Source organism: Taeniopygia guttata, chromosome Z (assembly GCF_048771995.1).
Source record: "Taeniopygia guttata chromosome Z, bTaeGut7.mat, whole genome shotgun sequence".
Classification (NCBI taxonomy): Eukaryota; Metazoa; Chordata; class Aves; order Passeriformes; family Estrildidae; genus Taeniopygia; species Taeniopygia guttata.
This window is the reverse complement of record NC_133063.1, coordinates 2912009-2931505: the sequence shown is the minus strand read 5'-3', so window position 1 is coordinate 2931505 and position 19497 is coordinate 2912009. Positions and strand designations below refer to the sequence as shown.

At 53.1% G+C, this 19497-nt stretch overlaps 1 protein-coding gene and 1 long non-coding RNA gene across 2 annotated transcripts; both read left to right on the top strand.

Annotated features, from left to right (window-relative positions):
- Nucleotides 1-990: 990 nt before the first annotated feature.
- Nucleotides 991-10260, top strand: LOC140681832 (one cut domain family member 2-like). Its single transcript, XM_072922330.1, has 2 exons — nucleotides 991-2792; nucleotides 9974-10260. Exons 1-2 carry the CDS (start codon nucleotides 1643-1645, stop codon nucleotides 10258-10260), a joined length of 1437 nt encoding a protein of 478 aa, XP_072778431.1. The 5' UTR covers nucleotides 991-1642.
- A 21-nt stretch (nucleotides 10261-10281) lies between these two features.
- Nucleotides 10282-18959, top strand: LOC140681831 (uncharacterized). The gene is made up of 2 exons (XR_012053013.1): nucleotides 10282-11867; nucleotides 13350-18959. It is a non-coding gene; the product is annotated as an uncharacterized lncRNA (long non-coding RNA).
- The last annotated feature ends 538 nt before the right edge of the window (nucleotides 18960-19497 follow it).

The window sequence follows — 19497 nt, the reverse complement described above, 5'->3', positions numbered from 1 at the left end:
CTTTTCTCCCCAAATCAACTGCAACTTTTGCCTTCCTTTAGGAAGGACAAAAAGATTTCACGCATAAGTTGCCCTGAACAAAGGCACCTCACGCCAAGGCTTTCTTTTCTGTCTTCCTTTCTTTTTCCTTCTTCACCACAAGCTGGCAGCGGGAGGAGTAGCTGGGGTTGGGGGAACTCCACTTTATACCCGCCTGATTAGTGCCAAAAAGCAGCTCAGAATACACCGTGAGCTCCAGAGACATTGTGATGGCAACATGGAAAGAAATGGATCATTATCCATTGGGATCCAATCTGTAGGGAAACTGGGTGCTGCCATACACAACCTGTTTGCAAGGAGATACCAGGTGCACTGGAGAGTGGCCTGATAATCGAGAGTGCAAAAGGTGACATTTCTCCCCATTTCCCTCTTTTAGTAACTGGAAAGATCCAGTGGAGGTGGGACTTTCACAAATACAGAGACGGTTATCAGGGACGAGATAAGGATGACACAAAACTCAAGGACACGGCTGCTGGTACTGCTACTGATTAAAGGAGCAGGGAGAAGTAGTGAACTACACAGCAGCGGACACAGCCCGACCCAGAGCCCTGGCACGGGTGCCCTGCACGGGCTGTGCCATAGCAGGCAAGTCGCCACTTGCCAGCTCCATGCCAGGGTTTGCTGCCCCTGGGGCCCTGAGCCCACTGAGGCCCTGCCCGTCTCTCCTAGGCCGCTCTCCCGGCCCCGGTCCCTGTCCGCTCCCATCCGCCCTGCCCTGCCCGCTGAGCGCGGTGCCAGCCCCACCCGTGTGCCCTGCGGAGCTGTGCGCTGCCCCTGCCGGCCCGGGGCTGAGGGGCGGCCCGGGGCACCGGCCCTTGCCTGGGGAGAGGGGAGAGGCCGGTACGCGTGTGCCCGGGGAGCGGGCCGCACCGCCACGGGGTGGCACGGATGGCGGGCTCCCGGGACTCACCACCGCCCGCGGAAAAGAAACATCCCTCACGCCTCATGAACGAGCCCCAGTGAGCCGCATCAGGGCAACCAACAACCAACAGCACAGGTAAGCGCTGTACCTCGGTTTGCAGCAAGGAACAAGCAGGCAGCAGGACCGGCTGTGTGCAGCGGGGCCCCGGGAGCCGCCGGCTGCGGGACCGGGCGTTGCGGAGCCGCCTGCCGAGAGGAGAGCCCTGCGGCCGCCGCACAGCCAGCACCGCGGATCTCCGTGGCGGCGGCACGGGAGGAGCCCCGGCCGCTGCCGAGGCCGGCTCCGGGCCGATCCCGGGATGCTCCCGGCGGCCCCGCACGCCACAAAGGCGGCGGAATCTTTAACGGCCCCGCCGTCCCCTCACGTCCCCTCACGTCCCCTCACGTCCCCTCACGGAGGCCACGCCCCCCGGCCCTCAGCCCGCCCTTTTTCCGCGCGCCCGCCTTTCCCGCCCTTCCCGCCGCCCTCACGCCCTCACGCCCGCCCGCCCGCGGCGTAAGCTCGGCCCCGCGGGCGCGGCCGGGGCGGGGCGGCCCCGGACAGCTCCCGCCGCCCGCAGACGGCGGTGGCGGCGGCGAGGCGAGGACATGGCGCGGGGCCGGCGCGGCGGGCCCGGCTGAGCCGCCGCTGCCCGCGGGGCGGGCGGCCCCGGGCCGCGGCGGCCGCCGCCCCGATGAGCGGATGAGGAGCGGGCGCGGCGGCCGGCGGTGCCTCGGCGGGGAACCGGGTGCGTGCGCCATGAACCCCGAGCTGGCGATGGAGCCGCTGGGCAGCCTGCACGGGGCGGCGGGGCACGAACCGGAGATGATGGGCAGCCCCAGCCCTCACCACGGCGGCCGCAGCGCGGGGCCGCTCCGGGTGCCGCCCCCCCCGCCGCCGCCGCCGCCGCCGCCGCCGCCGCACCAGGAGCTGCCCCCCGCCGCCCGGCCCACCATGGTGCCCAGCATGGCCTCGCTGCTGGACGGCGCCGCCGAGTACCGGCCCGAGCTCTCCATCCCGCTGCACCACGCCATGAGCGTGCCCTGCGAGGCCTCGCCGCCCGGCATGGGCATGAGCGGCACCTACACCACGCTGACGCCGCTCCAGCCCCTGCCGCCCATCTCCGCCGTCTCCGACAAGTTCCACCACCCGCATGCCCACCCGCACGCCCACCACCACCACCACCACCACCAGCGCCTGCCGGGCAGCGCCGGCGGCGGCTTCACGCTCATGCGGGACGAGCGCGGGCTGCCGGCCGTCAACAGCCTTTACGGGCCCTACAAGGAGGTGCCGGCCGTGGGGCAGAGCCTCTCGCCGCTGGGCAACGGGCTGGGCCCGCTCCCTGGATCCCAGCAGGGCCTGCACGGCTACGGGCCGCCTGGCCACGACAAGATGCTGAGCCCCAACTTCGAGGCGCACGCGGCGATGCTGGCGCGGGGAGAGCAGCACCTGCCCCGGGGGCTGGGGACGCCCCCGGCCATGCTGCCGCCCCTGAACGGCGCGCACCACCCCGCGCCCCCCGGGCCGCCGCCGCCGCACGGCCCCGCGCTGCCCGCCGGCCGGGAGCGGCCGCCCCCCGCCGCCGGCCCGCAGGGGAGCGGCGCGGGGCAGCTGGAGGAGATCAACACCAAGGAGGTGGCACAAAGGATCACGGCGGAGCTGAAGCGCTACAGCATCCCGCAGGCCATCTTCGCCCAACGAGTGCTGTGCCGCTCCCAGGGGACCCTCTCGGACTTGCTGCGGAACCCCAAGCCTTGGAGTAAACTCAAGTCCGGCCGGGAGACGTTCCGCAGGATGTGGAAGTGGCTTCAGGAGCCGGAGTTCCAGAGGATGTCTGCCCTGCGGCTAGCAGGTAAGTGCAAGCCGGTGCCGCGCGGGGAGCGGATCGCGGATCTCGAAGCGCAGCGCCGACCGGCCGGCCCCGCAGTGCGTCCTCCGCACAGCGCGTCCCCGGCCGCTTCTCCGATCCGCGGGGCAGTGCGGAGCTAGCCGGCCCCCGCCTCCCGCAGCGCCGACATCGCGCACCCCGGCTCTGTCCGGTGGGACTGTGCGGGGCTCGGGGCCGGCGGAGGGGCGCGGGGCCGGGGCTGCTCTCCAGGGCCGGGTGCTGAAGGTGCGCATTCCGCACCGCACGGCGCTCTCCGTGAGCGTCCCTCCTGCGGCTGCCGGAGCTGCCGGGCGCACCGGGGGGGCCGGGCGGGGGCCCCGCGTCCCGGGACAGGCGGGGCCGGTGGGAGCGGGCGGGGGCCGGACCCCCGCGGCCCCCGCGGCCCCGGCCCGGCCGCATTGTCCGCGGCGGGCGCGCGGGCGCCCCCTGGCGCGGCCGCGGAGCGCCGCAGCCCCCATTGTTCTGCGGGGGCCGCGGGGGGGCGGCGGGCAGCGACCCCCGGTACCGACCCCGGTACCGACCCCGGTACCGATCCCGGTACCCACCCCCGGTACCCACCCCCGGCATGCGCGGGACAGACCCGGCCAGAGCTGTCCCTGCCGTGAGGCCGTGCGGGATGCGCCCGCGGCGCCGCGGGTGCCCGGAGGTGGCCCCCGGCCGGTCCCGCCGTGGAGCGCGGCCGCGGCTGCCTTCCCGCTGCCGGAATCCCCGCGGCCGTGGACGTGGGTTTAGAGAGACACAGGAGCCTGTGGCACGGGCAGAAACGCGTGGGACAAACCGCAGCGTGGGGCGGGGGCCAGGGGTCGGGGCGCTCTGCTCTGACAGCGATGAAAATCCTGGGATGTTTGTGCCACCGAGTCCGCCCTTTGATTTCAATTTATGCCGACGCGGGCAGATCGTTTCCCAGGGCTGCCCGCTCTGCCGGGACACCCGGAGGGGTCTGAGGGGACACGGGGGTCTCTGCGGGAAGGAAGTGGGTACAGAGAGTTCCCGCACGAGGGGCAGCTGCGGGAGAGGCTGGGATGCGGCGGAGCAGGGCGAACAGGAGCCATGGATGGATGATTGATGGCCTTAATCCATGCCCGACCTCTAGCCAGAGGTGCGGCGGGTTAAACACCCACGGCCTGGGGTCTCCAGAATCCCCGTGGGGAGTGCTCGGGCTTTCCCGAGCTGCGGGGCAGTCTAGCACCGACTGCAAACTCGTCTTGTTCCTTCCAGCACCCGCGGGCATCCGCTCTTCTCTGTTTGCCACCAAATGAAGGTGCCGGGGTCTGACAGGGGCATCAGAGGGACAGAAGGGGTTTGAGATTTTTGCCGAGCACACGGTGATGTCGCCTTCACAAACAAACGTGTATCGAGAGGGAAATCGATGCAGATAATGTTTAGAAGATTAAAAGAGCATTAATGCTGGCAACAGGAGCATCAACGCGTGGACCCAGTTTTCATTGATCTGGAACCTGAGCCGGCTCATTTCCAGTAATGTGGCTGGTGCTTTTCCTTCCCAGCACTGGTCCCGGGTGGGGGTTCCCCGTGGAGCCCTGCATATAGAGCAGAAAATCAGGAATCCCAGCTGCATGCAGAGTTATGCCTGTATAATTCTGGATCTCTGCTTTACCAGGCCCCCTGAATGCCTCTGCATCCAGGAGTAAAGTTTGGAGAGAGCTCAGGTGCTGAGTGGCTGTGGACTCCCCATGGAACGGGAAAGACCTTTGCAAATTACCTTTCCCTTCAGAAAATCGATTATTTTAATTTCCTTTTATTACCACGTGTGAATATGCGGCCCTATTGCCACAGTGCTTCCTTCTCCCCGTTTACTCGCTTGCTTAAATCCCTCTGAGCATGGCGGGGGTGGAAAAACCACAGCTATTTCAGATTTTTAAAAAGAAACAATACCCACCAGCTATCTGCCTCATTCTCCTGGAAATTTATCCCAAGTGGGGTGCAAATCTGTTATCCGTGAAGGGAAGTCCCCCTTTTTCTGTGGGAACAGTATCATTGTGGGTGTGCTGGGGCAGAGCGCCCTTCTGGGCTCCCGGTGCCCGTGCCCCGGGCACACCGGGCTGCCCCGGGGGCTTCGGGAGGCTCGGAACACACTTTTACCGCAAAACCACCCCGAGGGGACATCAGCCGCTCCTGCTCGGACCTGTCAGTACCACGGAGAGCGGCGGAGAGGGACAGAGAGGGACCGGAGAGAACGGAGGAAGGGGTGGCAGTGCCACATCCCAGGACCGAGCCCCTACACCCCCGAGTGCTCCAGGCCGAGGAGAGGGCTCTCACACTGAGGAGTGGGCTGTGGAGAGCTGTCCACCCACCCTCTGCCTCTTTGTGCCCTAGCAAATGTTTCTTCCCTGGATTTTTGAGACTATTTTGTTGTCTGTATCCCCAGCTAAAAATGAAGGCGTGATAATATCTGTATTTATAAAGCTATTTCTTAGCATTGAACTAAATATACAGGTATGTAAAGGTTCTTTGAAGGGTGCTTAGTGGCTTGAAATATTGGTGCTCTCTTCAGCTATAGATTAGTGGTTGTGTTTGAACAATCCATGCGGTAAATTGTGGTGCCAGCTGATAAATTATATTTCTCATGTACCAACTTTCCGAAATAATACCTTGCCCCAGCTCTTTGTCCCACATCATTTCTGAAGGCGTTTCTGCCACACAGAAATTTGAATCCTGTTTTTGCAAAGCAAACGAGTTTTATCAGTTTCTTCATATTTGATGAAGTCAATTCTGAGTACGTTTTGGATTAAATGTATTTCTATATTTTACCCCCTATTTTTTAAAAGAAACACTTAATTGGTCATCATATGTTGCTCATTCTGAAGCTGTTCTTCACTATTTCCTTGTAAGATTTTTCCTTCCAGCATCTCTTTTTTACCCCTTATCTCTTGCCCATCACTGTTTGAACTGAAATATCCCAAACTCAAGTATTCCTCTGCAGCTGAAAATAGCCACAATTTATTTGTGGCGAGGAATGCATAAAGGGGAGAACATTTTTGCCAAAAGGATTCTTTCCCAGTAACTGGTGTCGGTTCTTCCCACACTCTGTAGGAGCGTTTTTGCTGTGCCCTGCGGCCCCGGGTGCTCATCCTTGGTGCTCCTCCTTGGTGTTATTCAAAAAACCTTGTCCTGGGTGTTGCAGCTGCAAGAGCCTTTCCTTCCCTTCCAATTAGCCATTACAGGAGATGACAAGCTGCCTGCAGTACCCAACACGGCTGTGCCGAGCCTGCAGCACTAAAGGCAGCAGACTCCTCATCAGAGCACTCCCCTGGAGCTGCCTTCAGAGTGCAGACAGGCTCTGCAGGTGTGCAGAGAATGGATCTCAGAGGGAAAGCAGGGCTGAAAGGGACTGCAGGCATCACTTGTCCTGACAGCCTGCCCCTTTCTTTCTTCAGGATCTCCAGAGGGGGATTTTTTACCTAAGCTGTCTCTTCCAGGGCTTACAGGTACAAAAAACCCCTTAATGACTGGCCTTAATCTCACTTTTTGTCTTTTAAACCCTTTGCTTCTCATCTTATCCCCACTAGACACAGCGAAGAAGAGCACTCCCTTCCCTCTGATAGCAATCTGTTTGTATTTAAGGCTCCCATCTTGTCTCCTGTCTTCTCTGGAAAAAGCCCATCATACCTGGGCAATGAATATGCAGGGAAAGCACTATATCCAACGGGACAGATAATACATCTCTTTTTCCAAGGTAAAAGATTTTGTATCCAGCTCTATCAATCTTGCAGACTTTTACATAAAAGACTCTCTGATTTATAGAGGGGTTTGCACACAGAAATCATACCAAACAGACTAATCTCAAATGGGTTTGGTGATAACATCAGCCAGACAACTCGCTGATGGCAGAGAGAAATGCAGTCAAAAAAGAAATTGGAGTGTTTTGGGGTTGTTTGGGGATTTTGAGCTATAAAATCAAGCTGCTCCATTGTGAAAAAAAGGGACTCAAACCACTGGTAAATGCTGCTCAGAAGAATTATTAGACAAGTGATAGAAGCTGGCAGGTTCCCAAAACGCAAATTGTCTCCAAGACCAAAATATCTCTCAGTAAGCAGGGAACATATTTATGAGCAGTGGTGATTTTCCAGCAGTTCTCATCCCCTCATAATGGGATGGGAGCATGGGGCCTTTGCCGAGGCATTAAGCTTTGGCAAGCAGCACTGGGCTGCAGGAGGTGAAAAAAGAGCAGAGGATGTCTTCCCTGGAGACCTTCCCACACACCTTCTCCTCCGTGTTGAGAGGAAAAATTCAGGTGGGGTACCAAGAGAACACCTTCCTGGCTGCAAACTTCTTTTTCGGAGCATTGCAGGAATCCCTGGATCTCCAAACAGGGAACACCTTACCATTACAATGGATGAGCAAGCAGATCTTCTCTGGAAGAACAGAATTAACTTTGTGCTACACATCCAATCTGCTTTTCTGGCTGAATGCCATCGAGGGCATTCCTAGGGTTTCCAACATTAGGAGTTTGGTGTGTGTGCAGCAGCTGGGATGAGCAGCACTGGCTGTCCACCCCGACAATGTGATTATTTGCATCTTCATTCTGATTGCTCCTTGTTCCATAATGATTTTGTACACAGTGGAGTACTTAACCTAATTTGTATTGATCTCAATCGCTCTCATTCGTGCATACTTAATTCAGAGAGGTAATCAAATTGATTTCTGAGGCCTAGTTTTTAAGAGATTGTAGTAACAGGGATATACAAGGGGTTGCTTTAAGTGAATCACAGCAAAAGGAAAACATTTTAAATCTTTAGAAAATGCTTTGATGGTCATTTCATTGTGCTCAGTATTACCAGAGTAATTACATTTCCCTCACATTGAGTCTCTCCAAAATCGAATAGAGGAGCAGTTTTAGTTCCATCAGACAGATAACTGGGTTTGGGTGACTTTGCACCCACACAAACCACACAGGCTGGATCGATATTCACGGCTTGTCCTTAGAACAACGGAGACTGAGGACACACTGCTGGGTTAAGGGAATATTGGTCTCTGCTTGGCTCCTTCTCAGCACCTGCTCTTTGTTTGGTGACTGCAGAGTCACTTTTGCTGTTAGTTAAAACATCCAGAACCAGAGAGGCACAGGATTTCTGGCTGTTTGGAATGCCTGGTCTGGCTAGGTTCCCCTCTTGTGAGGGAGTAAATGGAAAATCAGAGTAATTGTTGCAGAAAGACAGACAAATGAACTCTTAGTAGGGAAACTCAGTGTGATGATACTCAGGGTGTCACAGTGCAGTGGCAGGTCGCTGCACCCTCTTAATGCCCTTCAAGTCGTGGGGCACCACTTTAGTCCACACTACGGGAGGCACCACTGACCCCAGTTCTGAGCAATTCCTCTATTGTTTCTATTGAAGAGCATCTTTAATCCAATGCAGAAGAAAAATCTTTTCTTTTATATTTTTATGTATATTTTTTCCACAGTTACGGTTTTCAGTTCTTGCTGGTTGTCCATTTGCTTTTATGGGGTATGTTCAGGTTTAACCACAGCTAATAAATCAAATTGTGCTTAGAATCCAGATGGTCTCTTCCCTTCCCTCTGCTGTTAAAACCTTTCTCTTTCTTCCCGGAAAATCACTTGATTTTATTAGAGTGCTCACCCCATTTTTCTCTGCTGAGAGATGCACGTCAGGTGCAGCGTTTGCCTTTGTGGGGCCTTTTCAAGAGCAAACTCAACAGTTCAAGGAAAGTATTTACTGAATGCATCAAAAAGCACATACCTCTGCATTATTTATTATCAGATACCAATAACTGTAAAACGCAGAGTATCTCAGGACATAAATTAGTGATGGAAGGAAACACTCCACTGGTCCCAGTGTCCCGGAACCGATTAGAAGCTGCAGCAGAGATGCTGGTGCTCATCATGTCCCCAGCGCTGGGGACATCGCCACGTGGGTTCTGGAGCTGTGGCTGATTAACCCAGCTTAAGGTCTGCTTTTTCAGCTCAGACAGGCAGTGCCAGGGGTGCAGTCAGAGAGCCCAGCTCTGGGATAATGGCCTCAGAGAGGTGAGCCTTGCCATTCCTGCTGCTCCCAGCCGGAGCCCTGCGCTGGTGCCGCTGCTCCGGGAGGGCTGTGCTGGGAATGTTCACCACAGCCCCTGTCTGGAGCTCAGCCCAACTCTCAGGACCATCCTTCTTTTGTGCTTTCAGGTATTTTGAGGTCTGATCTGCTGCAGCCACTGGAATTTGGCAGCTGAGAGGGGTCAGGGTCAGGCAGTCCAAGAAAATAGTTCAGTTTCCTGCAGAAATGCTGTGAGGCCCTATCCCTGCACGGAAAGAGGCAGTCAGTGCCACAGTGGCTGAGCCAGGTTCCACACAGGTACAGCCCTGACTGGGTTAATTACAGACATTTCCACAGTCTGAGTTTTACTTTTGGGCCAGCTTCATTTCACATTCCAGACCTGCAGAATTATTTAACAGGGCTGCTTAAAACCCGCCCGCTTATCAATTCTCTGGGCTCATTTTGTCCCAGCACATTACCTAACCATGTCAACATATGGATTTTCTCTCTGTGCCCGGTGCAGACGGCCTGGGCAGGCTATTTTTAAGTGTGGGTGTGCTCCGGCAGCGGTATTGGTTTCAGCACTCGCTGTTCTCTCTCTGCTAATAAATACAGAGCAGCTATTAATACCAATGGGTTTTAGGATCCATTAGCATCGCTCAGCCATGGTCCAGCACTGCTGCCCTGTGTGACCTGAGCTCTGACGGGTGCTTCTGCCTGGCTTCACCCTCGGGACATGCCCCAGGGGGGGGAACAGGCGCTGGGAGCGGTGCCCTGGGTGGTGGCACTGCAGGAGTCACGGAGGAGCAGGGCAGGGCCAGGTGAGCCAGTGCCTGCCCTGGGAGGCCAAGGAGTCCGTGGTGCTTTTTCCCCGTGGTGCTCACACAAAATTGCTGCTACTGGGTTTGCTTTGGGCTGTTTAAAGGGACAGAACTTAGGTACAGCTGTTATTCCTGGCTGTTGAGAGGTTTTGGGGATATAACAGCAATGCAGCCCACCAATGCACCGGTCCCGTGTGCCAGAGTGGTGCTGGCTGAGGCGGTGACACTTGCCCCTCCATGTGACAGTGCCTGCCATCGGGGTGGCTGGTGGGGTCTGTGGGCACCACCCTGACGCTTTCTCTCTGTCTCTGCCACCCCCTCCCAGCCTGCAAACGCAAAGAGCAAGAGCCCAACAAAGAGCGGAACAACTCCCAGAAGAAATCCCGCCTGGTTTTCACGGACCTCCAACGCCGAACGCTTTTTGCCATCTTCAAGGAGAACAAGCGTCCCTCCAAAGAAATGCAGATCACCATCTCCCAGCAACTGGGCCTGGAGCTCACCACCGTCAGCAACTTCTTCATGAACGCCCGCCGGCGCAGCCTGGAGAAGTGGCAGGACGACCTGAGCTCCGGGGGCTCCTCCTCGGCCCCCAGCACCTGCAGCAAGGCGTGAGGGGCACAGCGAGGAGAGAGCGGCCTGGCAGCAGGGCCCTCGCTGGAGACTAAAGCACAATCCCCCCGCAGCCAAGCCCAGCCCAGCTGTTCCCCAGGACATTCCTACGGCTTCTCATCAGTCTTAGCAGGCGAAGGCTCCACATTAACCTCTCTCCACACCATACTATGCTCAGGACAGGCGCAGCAGGTCTGAAACGTAGGGGAGTTGTTCATGAGGCAGGTTTCTCCTGAGCCCCAGGTTTCTGTGGCCCATGCCTGGCGCCTGCCATGTGCTGGCCACACCACCCTGCGGCCGCGAGACAACGGAGCACAAAGTCGGATACTAAAAACCCAAGACCCTGTTTTTAAACTCAGGCATGGTTTTTCGTTAAGTGTTTTAGGGAAAAAAAAACACCAATCAGATTTAAGGTTTTTTTGGTTGTTTTTTTAGTTAAATTTAATCAGCTTGTATCAGAAAAGTTCAGTTCTCTTGAGCTCAAAGTATCAAGCACAAAGCCGGTAGCTACAGCCATGGTCCCCCCTGGGCTGCCCAGGGCGGCTGTGCCAGCTGCAGCCTGACATCCCAGGAACACCGCGGAGATGGCACGAGCCTCAAGCACAGCTGGCAGTTCCTCACAAGCTCTGTGTTTGTACCTAATGCACACTCAGGAGGTCGGTGGAACTGCTACAGTTCATGCAGCAAACACAATGCTTTGGAAGACTTAGATTAATTTACATTATTGCATCCTTTTTAGTTTCTGGGAATCTGGTTTCCCCTCAGCAACAGCTGTTACCGAAACCTTTCAGCGTTCAGTGTATTTTTGTTCATTTTATCAGTATTTTATGGTACTTTCAAGCAGGAAAAGAAACAGAAACAAGCCCTTCAGATGCCACTGACCATTTCAGATGTGCCACGTTTAGCTCTATCGCATCCCTAAGTTCCTTTTCCCTGCCAGCTCCCCGAGCCGGCAGGAACACAGCACACCAAAGAGACAGGATTTCTGCAAGCCAAAGATGTTTATAACTTGCCATTTCTCGTTGTGGTCGCTGGTGCGGGTGGTTGGCTGGCGCTGGGGCAGCCTGGCACGCTCCACGGCCTCTCTCCAGCTCCGTGCAGCAGAGCCGCCCTGGCGGCGGCGCGGCGGCCGCTGGCTGGTGACCGGCCTGGGCGGCCGTCAGAGACACTTGAGACTTTTTTATGTACTACTTAATCGAAACCAAAGAAACGTTTTCTGCACCTACTTCTTCTGCAACAAACTGTTCCATTGAAAGATAAAGTAAAAATTTAAAAAAAACAAGGAAGCATGTCAGGAAGCAAACGAGTCCCACACTGTGTTCTACAGACATCTTGGACATTTTCGGAAGCAGATCTCAAAGAAAGGGTTGACAAGAATGAGAACAAAGCAAAGCCACTACAATTGCTGCTTCATTTGACAACTCAAGTCATCTTAAAGTTGAAGATTGTCTTTAATTTGTGCCTATGCAGTTTTTTCAAAAGAACAAGGAACAGAGCAACCAAAACCTCAACAGCTACAATACCAAAGATGAGGATTCTCACTACTTGTGTTTCAGTTTGTTTCTCCTCTTGCACGACTAATGCACATAGTCCCACTGTTCTCTGGACAGGTAACCGCTCGTGAGTCTTTGTGCAACCAGAAGGGTGGGTTTCTTTATTCATGTTTCCCCTGTTTCTGCCCCACGTGCATCTCTCCGAGAGCTGCATGGACTCCAAGTGCAGGATGTTGGGATGCTACCCTGGAGCATCTCTCCCTCCAGGAAACACTTGTGGGTTGGCTGTGACTTGTGCGTTGGTCTCCTGTGTGTCTGGAGCTGTGAACAGCCACCCTCCTGCGCGTGACATCAGTGGAGTGACCTCCACCCTTCTTTCTCCTCCCCAGGGATAAAACTTGCAATATGTGTGTTCCCATCTCTGTCACTGTGAGTGCTGAGCAGCACCCCAGCCTGGCTCCAAACCTCCACCTGAACCAAACCCAAGATTCAGCAGTTCAGGGGTTGCTTCTGACCTATTAGCCTTGTAATGTTGTTTGATCCAGGTCTTGATGATCCAGATCATGACATGTCCAAATTTATCCTCAGAGCCGGAGCACATCTTGCTCCTCTCTGCCTTTAAACAAGGGGTTCATTTTAATTGCTTCACAGAACTGCTGCAGTCACTTTCCAATGACTGTACTTAAAATAGAAAAGAAATCAAGGAGCCTCATCTGCTCAGGACAGGAAAAGTTTCTGGAAAGCAAATGCAGGATCCTCACAGCTGAATTGACAGCATGTGCCTGCTCTGGGGATCAAAGGATCCTTTGGCAGATTCCAAAGAGATTTGGAGAATCCTTGTAGCCAGACATGCTAAAAATGGTCCCAATCCGTGTTGCTGTGTCCTGAGGGCTCCTAACCCAAACGCCAGAGATTTGAGTGCAGAGTTTGGAGCCAGCAGGCTGTGGAGCAGGGCCCAGCTCAAGTTTCACTTTCATTCCCACCTAAGTGTCCATCAATCCAGCCCCTGGCGCATTTTGAACTCGGCACTGCCCTCAGGGGAGCTGTCTCGTGCTGGAAGTGTCCCCCTGCAATCTGCAGTGGCAGGGGATGACACAGGATCAGTGAAAACCCCAGTGCTCCTTCCTCACCTCCCCTTCCTGTGGGGAAGTGCGTTGTATCCCACAGGGAATGAGCCCCAGGCATCCTCTGGGACTCATCTCAGGGGGACACTCTCCTGAGGGACATCCAGATTGCCACAGCTCTGCCTCCCACCTTCCCCAGACGCAGAGGGGAGCTGCCCACAGCTTCTGGTGAAGCCTGGGAGCAAAGAGCTGGGCTTTTTGCTCCTGCTCAGAGCTCACCCAATAGCCCCAACAAAGGAAGTTTAGATCGGGCACTCAAGTACTTACAAATTTCTCCTCAGTGAAATTCTCTCCAAATTGTGTTTGTTATGCAGCATTGCAGAGTAGCAACACCCACGAGATTTCTCTGGGCTGGGGCCTCAAACCTATCAATAGTCACAGTCCATTTTCACCCGAAAATCCTGCTGCATTTTTTATCCCTGCATCTCTTCATGGCCCTGTGTGACGTCTTCCATTTCACTGTCCACTCTCGTAGGCTTTAATGTAGCAGCTCCCTCAGACGAGGAGCGTCGGAGCAGACTGTGGTGGAGATACTGGTCCATGTGGGCAGGGCTGTGCTCGCTCTGCCCGCACCACACCAAACCCCAGCACTTGTGTTCCACCTCTAGGCCCTGTACTGATGAATCTCTAGAGCTGTGTCATGTAACTTGTTGCTTTATTTATTGTGCTGCGAAAGACTCGTGTGTACAGAGAGTATCCCAGCATCTCCTGGACCAGGAACTTGGAGTCACAACCTTGGGCACAGCAAGATGAATTCAGCTTTGAAGAAACCGTGGATATTGCTGGATGTCCTGTGCAGGAACAAAGGATGTGCTCAGTGACTCCGGTGCAAAGCTTTGCTGTGGATCTCTCTTACCTACAGCTGAACCCAAAGAGCTGCGGAGGACTCGGCCAGCGAGGCTCGGGAGCCACCCCGGATTGCAAAGTGTGCTGCCCTCGCTTGTCACAATTGCCAAGTATTTTTGTGACGTGGGGAAACTTTCTACTTGGCCTCCTTTATATTTATTATGGGGAATTTTTATTGTTTGAATTTTTTAAGAAGGCAAAGTTTAAAATGGTTTTATTTTTTTCCAGACACCTGTGGGGTTTAACCCGATATATTATCTATCAATAATGTAATTTATTTAATTTAGTCTTAGGGCAGGTCCTGAGATCTCTGTTCAGTCTGAATCCCACTGTGTTTCGGTTTAGCTTTAGAATTCAGTGAGAGTTTTGCCTGAATGTAGATGGGGGGTCAGGCTCTGATGTTAGCTGTTTGTATCATTTAGTTCAGCCATTTGTGAGTTCATTTGGGAGTAACTTTGCTTATTTATGCCTAGGACTGTTGTAGCGCATCAGGGATGCGAAGCCTGTTAGTAAATACCCTTCAGAGCTGGTATTGCTTGTAGAGCAGCCAGGTTCTGTCAGACAGGGGAAGAGCAACTTGTTCCATAAAACATAAGCCTAGTTTTAATTCCTTCTTTTAATTAATTTTAATTGTTTAAATATCAACGTCTAAATTATTTAAGTTAATCTCTTCCCTCCTGATTAGAAAGGGTAACATACCTTTATTATGGCACATGAAGCCTTCATAATATAACTTATTTATTTAATTTATTCATTGTCACCCGGGGATGCCCTTGTAGAGTTTTTATTTTTTAATTAGAGTTATCTATAAAGCACTACAGCTGATTTCCTGTAAGAACAGCAGAGCGAACTTTGAGGACAAGCAATGAATATTCAACCTAAAAATGTGTGTTCAGAAAAATAGGGGAAAAAAAAAAGACACTGGGATACTTTGCCTGAACTTTGTGGCTTCTTAAAACGTAAGCTGGGGGGAAAATAATTCATGCCAAGCAAAAAGAGAGAAACCCTTAAACTAGCTGCTTCCAAGAATGAACTTCTGTGTGTGGAAAAAAAAAAAAAAAGAAAAAGAAAAAAAAAAAGGAAAAAAAAGAAAAAAAAACTAGAAAAAAACTTTCTATTTCTAGTGAGAACCAAAGAGGCTACCTCACTGACTTTTCCATTTGTAATTTTAATCGTGTTGATGATACCAAAGATACCAAAGATTTCTTTCTCTGTGCGGTCTGCATTCTGCTTGTGCTCTCTGATAACTCCCACTGTTCTCTCCTACACCCAGAAACGTCCAGCAGAGCCCAGATTCCCAAAGAAACGCTACCCTGGAAGCTGCCAGTTCTGGTGATGCCCTTTTCTGTGTTCCCTTCTCCTTCCTGCCAGCCCGAACCGCCTGGAGACGTGGAGCTGTTCCCACTCCAGGTCCCGCCAGGGGAGTGCTTGTGTGGAGCTGGAGGTGACACCACTTTGTCCATCCGCAGATTCCCCACGGAAAGGCTCTGCAGACCTGCCTGGGCCACTACCGGGTGTGTTTGCAGCAGCAATTAGCATTGCTAATTATGATTATTATTATTATTGTTGTGCTTGAGCAGAGCCCAGGGCTGGGGAGGGGTTGGTGCACACATCCAGGAGCTGCTCCCTCTCCTCACCTTTGGTTGTTGTTTCCAATTGCCGTTTTCAGATAAAAATCAATTAATTACTTTTCTCAAGTTAGCAATGAAGTGAGGCTACATTAAGCTCCATTAGCATCACGTTCCTGAGTGCTAACTTCCAAGCTGTTTGCTTGTTTGGCCGGGGAATTAGCGGTGCCCGTTGGCACTCAGGTTTGAGCCTGTGCTCCGAGGAGCCAATCCAGCCCTGGGCACTGCTCGCTCCCGAGCCCCAGCCCAGGCTGGGACAGCTGCTGCTGGCCCGGGCCTTTCCCTGAGGAATCTGCTGGGCCGTGCCCTTGGATTCACAGAGGTTACCCACAGCTCAGCACAAGCGCTCTGCTTTAATTAACTGTTGCCTTTTATGTTGCATTTCTTTGGGGGTTTAAGTCTGTGTTGGAAACGGTAGGACTTGACAAGTGTGCTTTTCTCTCTGTCTCTGTGTTCCTTCAATACAAAGCTATAATAATTCTCAGGATGCCTTCCGGGCGCGGGGAGCCGATGTCCCTGTGCCCTCGGACACAGACAGTCCCCAGAGCTGGCAGGGTCCCCGCGGCCCCCCGACTCCTGCTTCACTTGCAAAGAGTGATGTTACCACGGGACGAGTGCCTTGCTTGAACCAAAGCAACGATTTTGCCAGTCTAGACCTCTCTGTGCTTTTTTTTATTCTTCCTGTGAATACCTCAGCTTCGACTGGGCCGCCGAATCGTACCTGGTGGGCTTTTGTACTGTGGTGCTTTGCAATGCAGCCCTGCAAAGAACAGACTCCTGATAATAATACCAAAGGCTCTCCTCCTCTTCTTCCTCCTCCTCCTCCTCCCCCTGTCCCTGATCTCTCTCTCTCCATGGTTCCAAAGCTTTATTACGAACTGGGCATGTTGGCAACGCAGACCGTGCAATCCCTTACCGAATTTTCTCAGATATACCTCATAGAGAATAGCTGTTTAGCGTAATGTTATTATAGCGTATGTAATAAATTATTCACTGTTCTTTTTGGTAACTGTGATTTAAAAGAAAAAAAACAGAAGAAGAAGCTTTCTATGTTTTAGGTTGTGCTTTTGTACTAGACGGAGAAGGTGCGCTTAAAAATGTACGTCAGTCTTTCTTCCCATTGGGTTTTTTTTGTTGTTATGGATCGGGGAAAAGTTGCAGAATGAGCCCAAAGTTTACAGTTTCATATTTTGCTGAAGAAACAATCTGTGTTCATTTGCTCTGTTGAAGGAAAAAAAAAAAAAAAAAAGGAAAAAAAAGAGGAAAAAAATTATTTTCTACATTCGTGCTACTTGGTCTGAAGAGCTGATTGTCCTGTGTGACAGTGTAGTATTATAATTAGCAACTGCCAATCAGCGCTCCCATGTTTATGCATGAGGCAAACCCTTAGCAGTGTGATGCATCGTGGTTCTTAATGGCAACTTCTTCCTTTGGGTTTGGGACGAGGTCTTTGGGGTGATGGTATTTATTTATGCATGGAGCCTGTTAGCTGTTTGCAGTGGTGGCGCAGTTGTGTTTGCATTGACGCTGTGAAATCATGCCCAGTTTCGCCCCGTGCAGCTCAGGGCGGCTGTCCAGATCAGCTCTGGTCTGTCCCTGTGTTAAACAGACCCAAATTCAGTTACAATGAAATTGCCATTTGGGGAGAAGTCTGGCCAGCTGGCAGCTTCTCCCCAGCGATTGGATTCCTTCAGTCCCCTGGCAGTGCATGTCCTGCTCCCCACGGAGGCTGCTGTGCGTTTTTTCCCAGGTCAGGAGCTCCTTTGGCTTTATGGCAGCCCTGGGCACAGCAGGGCCGGCGCGGTGGGTGCTCAGGGACCACCCCTGGGCTCAGCAGCGCTGTCCTGGCCCTGTCACCTGGGTGTCCACCCGAGCACTCTGGCTGTGGCCTGTGCTGCTCCTGCCCCACGGGCAGCCCCTTGCCCCCCTGCCCTGGGGCCAGGTTTGTTACGGTGCTTTATCCCCTTTGATTTGTCTAGATTCACGCTTGAGCCCCCCCGTTTAAGGATGGGTTATGTTTTCTCTGCGGGCCCAGCCTCGGAGCCCCGATGTCCCTCTGATCCCAGACTGTGCTGGACATAAAGCCAAACCAGCTGCTCTGTGCCCTGCACTCTGCGTGGAAAAGGAGGCCTGGGGAGGGGCATTCTCCTGAGGGGGCCTCTGAGTGTTGATATTGTCTGTCATTAAGGGTATATTAGATATGTGCTCTCATTAGTGCAAGGAGACATTTTTATTTGGCCTTACTCGGTAGGTTGTGGTAATAATGAAAGCTGTGTAACATAGTCGGGTTATTTTCTTTCCTGATTTCTCTGCCAAAGACAGTAACAGACACAAGAACTTTAAATAGGGGTTTTTGTAAGACAGTTGATGATTGTAACAGTGGTTAATCTTCCAGAAAGCTTTCCACGTTCTTCCGCAATAAGCAGAGCGGGATGTTCCGGCAGAGCCCTGCTGGCAGATGCACCACTCCTCACCGACACGCCGAGTACACCTGCATTCCTCAGTCCAGAGGCAACGAGGGGTATGTGAGGCCATGGCAAGGGCACAGCGGGGCTGGCACGAGCTGCTCCAGCTGGCTGGAATTTGCCAAGGTACTTGTATTATGAAATTTAAGGTCTATTTTATTATGTCATTTTATGTCATTTTTTAACTTTGTGGAAGGTGGTATGTTGAACTGAGTGTAAGCTGAGTTTTTCAGACAAATAAAGTAGCTAAAGAGTGAATGTTATTTTATCATTAAAGGGTTTTTACTCACTGATTTGTGCCAATAGATGTCCTTTATCTCAATGACAAGTATTACATTGCTTTCAAAGTTTTATTTATAGCTATTGATGTAAAACCCACACACACATATTATTTGCCAAAGTTCAATAAAGGAGGAAAACAATGCTTTTGCTTCCTTGTGCAATCAAAAGTTCCTGATTTTTTCCCAGGGTTTTTTCCACAACAGCCCCATCCCACAGCAAGGGCTCGGGCTGCTGCTGCTCTCAGGGATAGGGAGGGGTGAGGAGAGCTGAGCACAGCCAGACTAATGCAGGCCCCAGTGCAGGACCACATCCCAAAAATACACAGCCGGTGTAGCTGTGATATTACAGGAGAAATCACTTTATGTTTATGTATGTCATGGAATTATATGATGCAATGTAATTACCATAGAATTATGATAGTTATTGCACTTTCTTTCCCTGAAGCAGCTCTACGGGAGGAGGCAGGAGGTTCCTGGAGCTGAAATTCCATGGCAAGGAGGATGTAGCAGGTTTGCCTTCATTCATTCATTCATTTAGTCAGTTATTTACCCTAGCTGTGGACAAGTCTTATTTGTTCTGTTTCCTTGAAAAAAAGCGAAACAAAGTGTACAAGAAAAGCGCTTTGTTGTATTTCTGTCTTTAAAAACAAAACCAAACCAGCCCTTTCTTGCCCTAACTCACTCCTCTGACCACCTGGAGCAGGGTCAGCGTGGGGAAGGCATGGGGGACCCCAGAGCCCCCAGCAGCACCGTGTCCCAGCCCCAGAGCAGTGACAAGGCCCTGTGGGGTTTATTGTCTGGGATCTAACCTTGGCACCAATGTCTAACCTTGGGGTTAATAAACTCACTGAAAAATTTGTTTTCACGCTCATTCTCTTTGTGTCCCTCTCTCGACACTGAGCCAGATTCTGCCATTAATTAAATTTACGCTGCTTCATTTCACTTTGCTGAGTGGCCACGGGTGCAGATAAAGACAGAGCTGCCTCCTCAGCACTTTGTGTCACAGAGCCCAGGACGTGCCTCTTCCAGCCTCCTTCCCTTCTCACTCTGGCTGGGCTGTGCACAGGGGGCTCCACAGAACAGGAGGGGCCCTGAGCCAGAGGGAACGTGCTGGGGAGGAGTGTTCCCCAAGCCCCCTTCGTGTGCAGGGAGGTGGTGAGGACTGCAGGACCAGTGCCACCGGGATGGTTATGGAGCACAGGAGGGGCAAAAACCCTTTAACAGCAAAGAGGCAGCAGTGGTGACACTGAGACTAATGCAGCCACGGCAGGTCATTTCCATCTCACTTGCAGAATTGCTCCCCCGGGGATGCATTTTCTAGGCACTTAGCAGTGGGCACAGCTGGAAGAGGGAAATGGGACCATTTCATTAAGCTGCCGAAAGCTGAAGGATGAGCTGGGTGT

Bases quoted from the DNA above. Each gene is read 5' to 3' on its own strand.
- LOC140681832 (XM_072922330.1), top strand. From the start codon at position 1,643: ATGAGGAGCGGGCGCGGCGGCCGGCGGTGCCTCGGCGGGGAACCGGGT. The intron at 2,793-9,973 runs GTAAGTGCAAGC...ACCCCCTCCCAG, and splicing joins GTCTGCCCTGCGGCTAGCAG to CCTGCAAACGCAAAGAGCAA.